The sequence below is a fragment of the Camarhynchus parvulus genome, chromosome 11, assembly GCF_901933205.1.
Source record: "Camarhynchus parvulus chromosome 11, STF_HiC, whole genome shotgun sequence".
Lineage (NCBI taxonomy): Eukaryota > Metazoa > Chordata > Aves > Passeriformes > Thraupidae > Camarhynchus > Camarhynchus parvulus.
This window is the reverse complement of record NC_044581.1, coordinates 3,201,859-3,213,786: the sequence shown is the minus strand read 5'-3', so window position 1 is coordinate 3,213,786 and position 11,928 is coordinate 3,201,859. Positions and strand designations below refer to the sequence as shown.

The 11,928-nt window shown below is 44.1% G+C and overlaps 1 protein-coding gene across 1 annotated transcript in view; it reads left to right on the top strand.

The window, feature by feature from the left end:
* Positions 1-4,539: 4,539 nt before the first annotated feature.
* USP10 (ubiquitin specific peptidase 10) overlaps positions 4,540-11,928 on the top strand; it is a 47,336-nt gene continuing 39,947 nt past the window's right edge. Inside the window, exon 1 of the mRNA XM_030955743.1 lies at positions 4,540-4,658. Coding sequence (XP_030811603.1) covers positions 4,638-4,658 — 21 coding nt within the window. The 5' untranslated portion in view covers positions 4,540-4,637. The remainder of the gene's footprint in view (positions 4,659-11,928) is intronic.

Here is an 11,928-nt window from a genome sequence, read left to right as displayed (position 1 = left end):
GAGCTTGGAGCTCACCCTCACTCCCCAGCGCTGCTCAGCTTTGGGGAATTGGTGTGCTGGAATTTCTGAAAAACGAAAGGGAGAATTTGTGTGACACCAGTGGATTTCTGCTCTGGCTTTTGAGGTCTGAACAATCCTCTTGGTGAGGAATTAGGGTCGGCAGAGGAAAGGTGTATTCTCTTGGTTCTGCCCAGCTCCTGAGCCTGCAGATCCCACTGCCTTCATCCCTAAGCTCTGAGAAGTGTTTCACTCTTGCCAGGAAGCACAGCTCTTCTTCCTGCCCCAGGGAAAAATAACTACTGCTCTACCTCATTTCTAAAAAGGCTTCCATTGCCAAATTCTGAGGAAAGCTCGTTTTACCTGAAACAAAGCAGCTACCAGAACCCTCAGGTTTGCTCTTCCCACACTTCCATGCCTGTATCGTGGCATTGGCATGCCAAGGAGCTGCTGCTGTAACTCTGACGTTGGATAACAAATCCCTTGAGGTGCCCTGAGGAAAAATCCCAGCCTGGTGTGAGATGCAGTTGTTTTGAAGGCTTGAGAGAGAAGATGGAAATATTTTTGTTCTCGAGTTGAAATTTTAAATTGAGAAAAATGTGCTGGTGTCTTTGTGTGTAAGAGATCTGACTGCTTTCAGTGGTTTCTTCCAAAAACTGCTGATTTTCTGGGCGCTGTTTAGGATTCTGGATTCTTGCGTGACAGCAAAAAAAGGGGTTGTGTGTCTAGGGAATGTAAAGAAATAATTTAACCTTCAGTGCTCTTTGTGAGAGCAATTTAACTTGCAGAAAACAAGCCCAGATTTGAATTGTGATTCTTCCCTTGCTGGTATGTCTTAGCAAAGCTCTGACCAGTAAGACAAAAAAAAAAAACCAAAGCTGGCATGACAGGCTTTAAATATTATTTTATTTCAGCTTCTTGAGCTATTTCAGTTCTCATGAATGTAATAATGAGAGAGATGCTAATTATTCCTTCATGAACTTACGGCTTTGGGGTGTCTCAGGGATCAGGTAAGGGCAGATGCAGAGGTTCTGTCGCCACACTGTGAGGGTCAGAGCACAGCTCAGCTACTCACAGCTTCCTCCTCCTTCCTGATCACTCCACACAGGGAGGACACAGCTCAGGCACGGGGTTGTTCTGCTGCACACATCTTTTAGTTCCTCCTGGAACTCAGAGTAGCTTTGGAAAAAAATATAACTTTGTTTTATGATGATGGATTTGGTGACAGACCACGAGGGGAAGGTGAGTTGGAGACTTGCTGGTTCTTTTGATGCTCCAGGACTGACAGAGGTGATTGAATGAGAAGAGGGAAGACTTATATTTAAGATAAGGATGAATAAGTCACAATTAATTAGCCAAAAGTTCTGCATAGATAATTGAAACACTGAGTCAAGCATCCACATGATCTACTCAAGGCTTGTCCACGCTGCTAATGTGTTTCTGCTTGACCTAGTCCATGCTTAAGCTTTTTACATCAGCAAATCTTTTTAGAAATGTCCAGAAAATTTAGGAATTCCCCCTTTCTGTAAACAGCCAATGGAATTTGAAGAGTCAGGTTTGCATTAACCCATTTTTGGAATTAACTAGCTGCTGTTTGCCCCTGTTACCTGTCTAAACTCTTCCACCTGCAGAACCATTCCTGCCCTTCTGCTCTCAGGTTCCCTTTGCCCACTCCCAGTGCCTGCTGCTGGCCTGGGACATTTAGGGCTCAGAAAGTTAAAAAAAAAAATTACCAAGGTTGATAATTGTACAATCTCTGATGCTGACCTAGAGCTGGCTGGTTCTCTACTGAAACCTTAAATATCCTATTTTTAATATGAGCCAACTGACCCTCCCTGAGATCCAGCCAGGGCTTGCAAATACTTTATGTAGGCAAACCCCTTATTGGACCTAGAAACTGTTGGGATAAATGTTCTGCATCTCTGAGGAAAAGGTCCTGGGAGCTCCTGAAGCTCTTGGCACAGGGATGAAGCTGTACAAGGACAGCACTAAACCTCCTGAAGTGCTACAGCATTCCCTCTGTCCCTGAAAAAGTGGGTGAGAGGGTCCTGAGTGCTTCAACTCCCCAAAAGTCACCTTCAGAAGCCGTGTGTACACATCTCCTGGCACTGTCACATGAGCACAGATCCCATGACCTTGTGAAGTCCCACGGAGTCCCCAGCACTTTGCATTTCCAGGATAGGAGCAATTACAGCAGCACCTGGAGCCAGATACCCTGGGAGTGGTTTATCCAGCTCCCGGGCTGCTGTCAGACCATCCTTTATTTCCACAGCCATGGAACTCATTTGGTTTTGATAAATCCACATGTTGTCAGGAACATTGCTCCACGAATTTTAAGAATGTGCATACGCAGAAAGAAAAACACAACACTGGTTATTTTTTTTTAATTTGGAAAAGCAACTTGTTGATTTGGAGGGATAATTCACAGCCACTGGCATAAAGAATGTAAGAAGATACAACTGGTTTGTGCAATGAAAGCAGTAATGAAATAACATGCCACTAAAACTGGAAAAATTAATAAAACAGAAAAGAGGTGGAAACTTTGTAGCAGGTAAGTTTCATCAAAGCACGGTATTACAAAAAAAACCCCCTTAGATTATTAGGAAATATTATGGTAAAATGTCAACAGACTTTATAATTAAACTATACTAAGATGGGATAAAATCGAACATGTTTAAAATGTTGCTGAATGAGACAGTGACATTCTTTCTCAGTTTTCACCCTCAGCTCTGGGTTTTAGCAGTTTTGGTATTTGAATTTCTGCTTTCCAGGCTGAAGACACTGTGCTCATTTGTATTTTGGAACAGTCAGTTTACTTAGGCAGCATTGTGGGCAGAAGGGAATTTTGCCTTCAACCAGACTGGCTATGTAAGGGTTTTCACTCCATTATTTACCTTGTAAATTAGACTCCCGAGGGGAGAGGGGCTTTCAGACGTTTGAAATGCTGTATGCAAAAAGCCTGAACATTTGTCTCCCTTTTTTGTTTCTCCCCTTTAATATTAACCAGCCATTTTCACTGCTGGTTCTCTGCCTCAGGACAGCGCAGCAACACTGGGGAGAGACAAAAGCGAGGGAGCGGCAGCTGGGTGTGTCAGCTGGAAGGGTAAAGGCTGATAGAGAAAATCATTTACTGTCATTAGCACACGGTAAGTGTTGCTCTTCACAAAACAGGAGGGACGTGTCCTTGTCCTGGAGACGGGGAGGAATCTTCTCCCCACTTTCCCAAAGACACAGAGTTCTTGTGTGCTCTTCCTTTCTTCTATTCAATTTTCTCGCTGGTATAAAGTTGTCTCCATCACTCGCTCTGGATCCAGAGTCGAATTAGACTTCTGCAGGACTTGGTAGTTTGTTTCAGGAAAAAAAAATATGGAGTAAATTAGCGATTAATTTGATGGATTCTTGCCTGGGGGTTTCAGTATTGTTATGACTCAATCCCCTCAAAATCATGAGATTGGCTTAGTCATTCCTTTTTTTTTTTTTTTTTCCTAGATACAAACCCTGAACCCTTTCCCACCCTGGTTATTTGGGACAGAGGTGGGACAGCTTCACTCTGGCATCACCTGGGCACACAGCCTTACCTGTTATCTGCCAGAGCGACAAATAAGGACATTTGTGCATGTGCCCTTTTACAGATGAAAATTGGACGTTAGGAGGAATTTTTTCACAGAAAGGGTGATTAACATTGGAATGCGCTGTCCAGGGAGGTGGTGGAATCACCATCCCTGGAGGTGTCCAAGGAATTCCTGGATGCGGCACTCAGTGCTCTGGGCTGGCTGACCAGGTAGGGATTGGTCACAAGTTGGACTCAATGGTCTTGGAAGGTTTTTCCAACTTAACCAAGGAATCTCAGAATTATTTGGGCTGGAAAGGATCTCTGGAGATCATCCAGCCCAACGACCTTGCCAAGGTAGGGACATCTGGAGCAGGAATGTGGCCGGGGGGGTCGGAATGTCTACCTCCATGCCCTCTTTGGGCAGCTATCCCAGAGCTCTGCCACCTTACACGGACAGAAATTCCCTCTCACGTTGAGCTGAAACTTCTCGTGGTTTAGTTTATGGCCACTGCTGCTTGTCCTGTTGTTGAGCACCACAGAGAAAGGTCTGGCACCAGGCTGGCACAGGGTGCCCAGAGCAGCTGCGACTGCCCCTGGATCCCTGGCAACGCCCAAGGCCAGGCCGGACAGGACATGGACCAGTGGAAGGTGTCTCTGATCATGGCAGGGGGTGAAACTGGATGATCTTTAAGCTCCGTCCATGATTCTTTTGGAACCCGCCCTGGCGATATTTTACGTGCATTAACCAGATTCCCTCTCAGCCTCTTCTCCCCTAGCCTAAACCCTCTCCGCTCCCTCAGCCTCCCACAGGCGGGATGCCCCCTGGGCGGCTCCAGGGAAGCTCTCGGGGCTCCGCGCCCGCCTCGCTCCCCTCAGGGAGGCGGAGCCGCCTCCCGCCCTTTTCCCTGGGCGCCCTCAGCTCCCGCCCCGTGCGCGCGCAGCGGGCGGGCGGGGACGGCGCATGCGCGGTGCGGCGCGCGCCCGCCCGCCCGGCCCGGCTGGTGCGTGCGAGGGAGAAGATGGCGGCGGCGGGGGGCGGCGGCGTGAGGGGCCGGGACCGCCGAGCTCCCCGGGGACGCGGGGCGCCATGGCCCTGCACGGCGCGCAGGTACCGTCCGGGACCGCGGGCACCCTTGCGGCACCGCGCCCGGACCCCGCCGGGCTCCCGGCGGCGGGCGGGCCGCGGGATGGGGGGGGAGCGTGGTGGCCGGGAGTAGGCCCAGGGTGATTGTGCACGTTCATTGAATGTGCTGAGGGCGGTGGGGCGGCCTCGCTGCCCGCGGGGACGGCGGATCCGGGGCTCCCGGGGCGGAATTCCCATCCCGGAGGGGTCCGGAGCGCGGGGGGTCGGCCCCGCGCCGGTGTCGGTGTCACCACGCCGGGGCCCGGGGCGGGGGGTGCCGGTGCTGAGCCCCCGGCCGAGCGCGCCTCGGACAGAGCCCATCGCTCCGGCTGCTCTTTTGAATTTTTTTGGAGAGGGGGAGAGGCAGAAACGATTCTATAACGAGAAGGGAATAAGGAGATTTGTAAACTAATCCTCCCCCCTCCCCCCGCCCAAACACTCGCTAAACCCCGGCGCATCGGGGTGCAAAGGGCTGAGTGTTGCAAGATCGCCGTGCACGGGGATGCGTGTGCGGATTCCCTGGATCCCACTGGCTGAACCAGCCCCGGACATTTGTGCACCGAGTGGAAAAAAAACTGCAGTCGTGGTGGTTTTTCGCTGGAAGTTTACAGCTCGGTTCCTGGGCTAATCCAGTGTGTGCTTAGAGCGAATGATTGAATGGGTTCGCTTCGCTGTTTCTTTCCCTTAAGGTTTTTCTCCCAAAGAGTTTGAAAGCAGGAATGTCAGGAAAAGCGTGTGGAGCTTTGGAGTGTTTTATTTGCAAGACTTAGAGCAACTTTGTTGTTTAGCAAATAATAAAGTTTAGAAAAGTGTGGTAGCGTTAAAAGTAATTTTGTTAAGGATCCGTGTCTTCTGTCATAGAAAGCACGTTTCATATAAAGTAAGTCATTTTGAACAGGGTGATGCTTTACTATAAGTTCTGTAGATTTTGTCTTCTTTCTTTTTCTCAATGAAGTTCAGTTACCTATCAAATGAAGATGTGTACTGGTGGCACTGGTATTTCCATTTTCAAAAGTTCGTAATTGGTGAAAACTATACCGACATTTCTGGTCCAGCTTGATTTATTTATGTTTGAGAGAAAAACGTGAGTGCTTTTGTTAACGTGGGTGTTCTTAAGGCAGCTGCAGTGTCTGGAGTTTGTTTCAAATTTACGACTAATTTTAGAATTTTGTGTCCTACAAGTTTTATTTCAAAGTGAAGGAAACTCACTCACTTTTCGACATTTTTTTACTGTCTCGGTGAATGATTTTTGGAATGTAGATACATCCGAAGGATTCAGTGTTGTTTCAGAAACACTCAACTCAAGAGTTGTTTCAATCCCTGCTTTCTCCCCCCTCAGCCTTGCATGTGGTCAGTTTAACGAGTTTGGTGTTTAAAATGCAGCTTTTCTCACGATTTGGAGGAGTTAAGGATTTGTTTTGTTCTGTACATAATTACATTAGTATACTTTAAAACAAAAAATATTATGCTGATTTAGTTTATGGTGAAGTGCTCTGTTGCTGAAATTAAAACTGGGCTGTAAATTCATCTTTAGTAGCAACTTGAGCACAGACTATTTTAAATCATCCCCCACTGTAGGTAAAGGTGGATTTTAGGTCTCATGAGGTTGCTGCTGAAGTTATAATATATTATTTGTATTAGATAGTTTGCATATAATGTGAAACATACATATTTTGGAAGGACGTCTGTAAAATACTGCTTAGCTAATGCTTTGTCCATGTTACTAAACACAACCTGGTTTTGGTTTTTTTTCAAATTTAACCAGTTTATTGAGATGCTGTCTGGGATTTATGTGAGCACATCTTCCAGAACAGTGCTGGGATGTTGAATTAAGGTAACAATGTTTTGGAGCCTTTGGGATGAAATCCTGAAGATAAGCTCAGGATGCAGTTTTATATGTGTAAGGTGTTTCCTTTTTGTTTTAGGGTGATAGTGTTACAGATCAGTAGAAAAAATAAGGCAGTTTTGATAAAAGTTGCCTGTTCTGAGTAGAAGATAAAGAAGATTATTGAGTCATTATGTTCATGTCATGATGCAGAAGTAGACAAAAGTGTGTTCTTCTTCCAGATCTCTAATTTGGGTGTACCTTCATTGAGGCATTTTTTTGTCACACGGGGGAAAAAACATCTTCAAGGAAATCCTGCTGCTCCTCCAGCTGAAATGCAGAGTCAGATTTCTGCCATGGATGGATTCATGGAATAGTGGGCAGAAATAATTCATCAGTCAGTTTGCACATTGTGACAAATGACTCCTGAAGCCCCATCATATCGAATATTTCCATTGATTTTGGGTGGCCAGCTCAGCGAGCACAGAAGTGTTTGGTAGCACAGTTCAGCTCTTGCTGGTGTTTGTACCTCTGTTCCATGGCACTGTTTCATAATCATCTCCTGAGAGGTTTAAGTGTTGTGTGGGTCTGCTGGGTGTGTGCTGACTGTATTCACAATCTGTCCTTTTTTTAAGGTGAGCTACAAGTGAACCTGCTGTATTGCTCCATGACACTAAAGATGTTAAGCTGATCTAGTTAAAACCACTTGTCATCAAGGGCATCTAAAAATCTCTTAAAAAAAAAAAAAAGACAGCTTAAAAACTATTTCCCTGTTTGGAAAGACTAAAACTCTGTAGGAACTGTATAAACAGTTATTTTAGCCACTTTTTCTATTGTTTTTCATAGAAAGAATTAATACAGAGGCATCATTTGTAAATCCTGTGAAAACAAGTTAAGCAGAAGAAAGGATACCATAGCAGAATGAATCATTTATGCTTGTTTTGTCCTTCCACCATTACTGTGGTGTCAAATGAACTCGGTGCCATTTTAAGCGTACCACGTTGGCCCCAAACCCAGCTGAAGTGAAAACCAGGCGGGTTTGAGCTGAGAAAAAAAAAAGCTGAACAAGCTCCTAAGCTGCTCATCCTCACCCAGGTTGTGTCTGGCCTGGCAACCAGAAGAACTGGAACTCGAACACGGCATGCAACCTGACTCCCTGAAACACTGCACTGCAAACTGCCTCTTTTATGGCCGGCTTGGAGGGCTGCTCCCTGCCAGGGTGTAGCTTGATGTTTCCTTAAGCCAGGACTCTTTCTAGAAGACAAAAAAAAAAAAAAGAAAAAAAAGGCAGCAGCCTGCAGGCATTTGTGCTGTGCTGCCTTTGCAGTGTCTTGCCTGATGTTTGTGGTGATTAGGAAATCGATGTCTCGAAAATAATGTCCAAAAAATGGTTGTTATGCAGCTGGATGAGTTTCTTGTGCGCATATGTGTAATGTTGGAGTGTCCTCATGGGCAGAAAGAAACGTTTGGGGATGGGGCAGTTGGATTTTGTCAGGTTTGTAAATTCACTGAAGATATGGGGGACACCCTGAACACAAAATAAAACGTGGTTGTGGGAAAGGGCTGCTGGGGAGTGGAATTGGAGGGAGGTGTGAGAGTGCCCCATCTTGCTGCTGCTGCTCTGTTGCTGTTGTGTGTTTAAAGGGCTGAAGAAGCTGGATTTGTCTCTCCCCACTTCTTTTTCATTGCTCAGAAGGGTCTGGGCTCATCTTTTGCCCATGGAGTGAGCAGTTATTCCAGGCTTCCGTGATCTTGGGAATTCAGGCTGCAGCTGGAGCTGGGAGTTTCGGTAGCCAGAAGGGATCATTTGCCTTTCTAAAATGTGAATGGTGAATCCACACTGAGTGAAGTGGGTGAATGTGGGTTGGTTGACTTAAAAAAAGGAAGTCTGGGAAAACTGACATAGAACTTAAATTTGGAACTATATGGCAGCATGCAAATAGGCTAAAACCCACAGGTTTTGTGAATCACTGCTATTTATTCTGTGCATTCTAGACTATAGCACTGATCTGGAGACTTCTTAGAATGGATCCAGCCATTTACCTATTAATAAATCCAGTTTCTGTAGGCAGTTGCTCAGACACACTGGTCTTTGCATTCGTGTAGCTGTTAAAATACTTGTAAAGTTAAGTGGGATTTTGTTTGTAGGTAAACTGAGCAGTCTCATTTCTGTTTAGTGATCGACACACAACATGCTGTGTCGTACAAAACTGCCAAATCTGTTAGAATAGAAGTTGCTGGCCTTGGGCCATTGGATTATAGTCATTTGTCACTCTAATGCCATTTTAGCAATGTAGATGTTCATTTCCAAAGAATTAAACATGCTGGAACTGCGGTTTTTCTTTTTGATGGAAGTGTTTTATGTGTGATCATTAAACATACAACTGGGGATTAGGGAACAAAGGGTTATGCTTTGTGGTGAAAAAGTGTGTGTGTGTACATGTGTGTGTTTGTATATTCAGACATTCCATAATAGAATAGTCTGATATTTTAAAATTGGGGTTCTGAACCCTCTTTTTGTTTTATGAAATTGTGCCATAGGTATTTAAGACTGTGTTTTAAGTATTTCCAATAATGGGGCTGTGTTGGTTATTTTTAAAACACTTTAAAGGATTCTGTTTTGTTTGTGCTCATGTTAATATATTCATTAGTGCTTTAATAGGGTAAAACTTTGAAGTACATTCATCTTTTCATTTTGTATTTGACTCTCTAATACCTAATTTATTTCCAGATATTCCTGATATTTTAAATATGTGTAAGAACTTTTCCTCCTTGTTTGACAGCGTACAATTTATTGATCTTCAGTGTGTGCTACAAGGTCTGTTTTTCTTCACCTGTGTAAGTAAATCACAGTAGCCCTAACAAAGTGTTTGTGCAAGGCTTCTTTGAATCATACCCCTTGTGAAAAAACATCTGTTCTTCAAATCAAGAAAGGCTTGTTGAGGTTCTGTGGTAGCCACCAATGTCAGTGCCATAGGAAAGAAATGTGCAGGAGCAGTTGGGAGAATTTGCTGCTGCTAGCATTGTATGTGAATTCATATCATGGATGGAAGCTTTAACTGAAGCACTGTGTGTTATTTGCATTGGAATTGTAGTAGGAAAGAAAGGGATATAGATGAGCTGCCATCCAGGGTAATGTTAACACAAACTGGAAAACCCCTTAAGGGATCTGAAATTATTTTACTTTGTTAGAAAAGTAAATACCCCAAGTGAGGCTCAGCTTTGAGGTGGAAGAGAAAAATGCACCATCTGTAAGAAGCTGTAAAGAAGAGCATGTCTCTCAAGGTTGTGTGAAAAGATGCATTTTTAAAAAAACATGCAGGAAAGTAGGTTTTCTTCAAAGAATTCTGTGTAAGAAAGACTTCTTATTTTGTTTGAACTCCACTGAGTAGATCAGCAGAAATAGCTGAGTTATTCCCCCAGTGCACTGGGCATGTTTTTTCATACAACATTTAGAGCCTGCTGTAGTGATTCACAGATTTCCTGCCTCATTTTTCCCCATGAATGTTGTAGGCTGGCAGTGGATTTGCCACTGTAGCTCAAAATACAGAAGTCATGTATCATTCATACAAAGAAGTGAAGGCTTCTGCTCTGAAAATGTTTTGTCTTGTTGGAGTGTGATGTCTTTGTAGGTACTACAGCAACCTGTTAAAATAGGTAAAATACTGATAATCCCTTAAATTCTTGGTGCAAGCTTTAGGCTGGATGGAGAGGGAAGTGGAAAAAGTTCAGTTAATTTGTTAATGGTAGAGGCAGGCAGTTAGATTAGTTGTATTCAAATAATGGTTTTGGACCATGTTACTTAGGGAGGGTATTCCGTTCAAAATGAGGCTGGCACATAGTGTGGGATGGCCTTGTCATTTTAAATATGAGTAGATAGGGTGAAAAGGAGAGGGAAGTCAAGCAGAAAGGAGAAGAGTCATTGTCAGCACAGGTAACAGCTGAATTGCAAAAAGAATCAAGTTCTCTTGAGTTCCACTTTACTTAGTCTATCCATTAAATCTTATGGGTTCTAATAATAGCTAGCTGACCAAAGAAAGTAAGAAATAGCACTCTGATGTCCTTACAGCATGGAAAACCTCACTTTCTGTTCTGCTGCTGCCTTTGGGATACAAAACCAAAACCACAACTGTTTGAAAATGTCTGTGGAGCACTACTGTGTTTAATTGATACAAAGTTGGAAAAAAGTCAAAGACAACTTATGGAGGCAATTTCCACTTAGGCAGTACTCACTTTCTTCTCAGTTAAGGGCTGTGACCATAGACCATTGCCCTTAACAAGAAGTTTAGGCTCCCACATATAATCACACATAGTGAGAAGTCCCTAACAGAACTTGAAACAACAAAAATGGGAAAAGAGTTTATGCAGTTGGTGTGCTTTCAGAGCAGGCAAGAATAAAATATATAAAATTGTCATCCTGACATTGCAAGCAACAGAAAATGTAAGTGCAGCAGAGTCAGAAGTGTGAAAGAGGAGCAGTCAGCTTTCAGAGCAGAAGAAATAAAGCTGTTGAATTTGTTCCTGTCAGCAGGCTCATGGTCTCAGTCTCTTGAACTTCACTGTAGTCCTGACATAGTGCAGAATTGTGGTGGCCACTGAATTGTGGTGGTCACTGGGTTGTGGTGGCCACTCTTGTTGCAGAGTGCAGGTGGCAGATGCTGCCGTGGTGTTCCAGGTATTGCCAGAGCTGAGTTTCCTCAGTTGGAGAGGATAAAGGCAGTGGATGTGTATTACACTTGGCACTAATGATGGTCACATTAAGGCTGATATGATTTTCTGATTTGATGTGATCACATCCTTGGAATAGAGATGTCCCCAGGTTCTGATCAGTGCTGAGCCTGCAGAGGTGTGGGAGGGCAGCTGTGCACATTTTCCCCTTGGCTTTGTGCTGCTGACAGTGGTGGGTGCCAGGGGCTCTGAGGGGTCCCTCCTGCCCAGCAGCTGTGCAGCCTCTGTGACTTCATAATTGATCTGAATTCCTCATGGATTTTTATGGTTAGGAAAGAGATATGCTAAGAGCTAAGGTGTTTTTTAGCCATTTGGTATGCAAACTAATTTTAAGTGTGTGTGCTCTAAATTTATTTATTTTGTGACAGCTTGAAATAAAAAATGCTTAGAATTAGTGAACTACTGCTTATTGGCAGGTGATGCACACATCCAGTGTGTTTACTGAGTAGCCAGCAGTATTTGATAATGGCAGACATCACTAATGTGAAACTTGAACTAGAAAATAGAAACTGATTTAGTTTGTGTTTTCTGCCTTATTTGCAAAACAATCATTTTGAACAATTGTGTGAGTTATTCCTTGCTTTACTGAATGTCATTATGATTTGCAAGATCTCTTAATTAGATTTGGGACCAAAGGAGGCAATGAACAGACCCATGAGAAGCATGTTCTTCCAAAAACTGCCTGAATTGGTGTTATTTGAA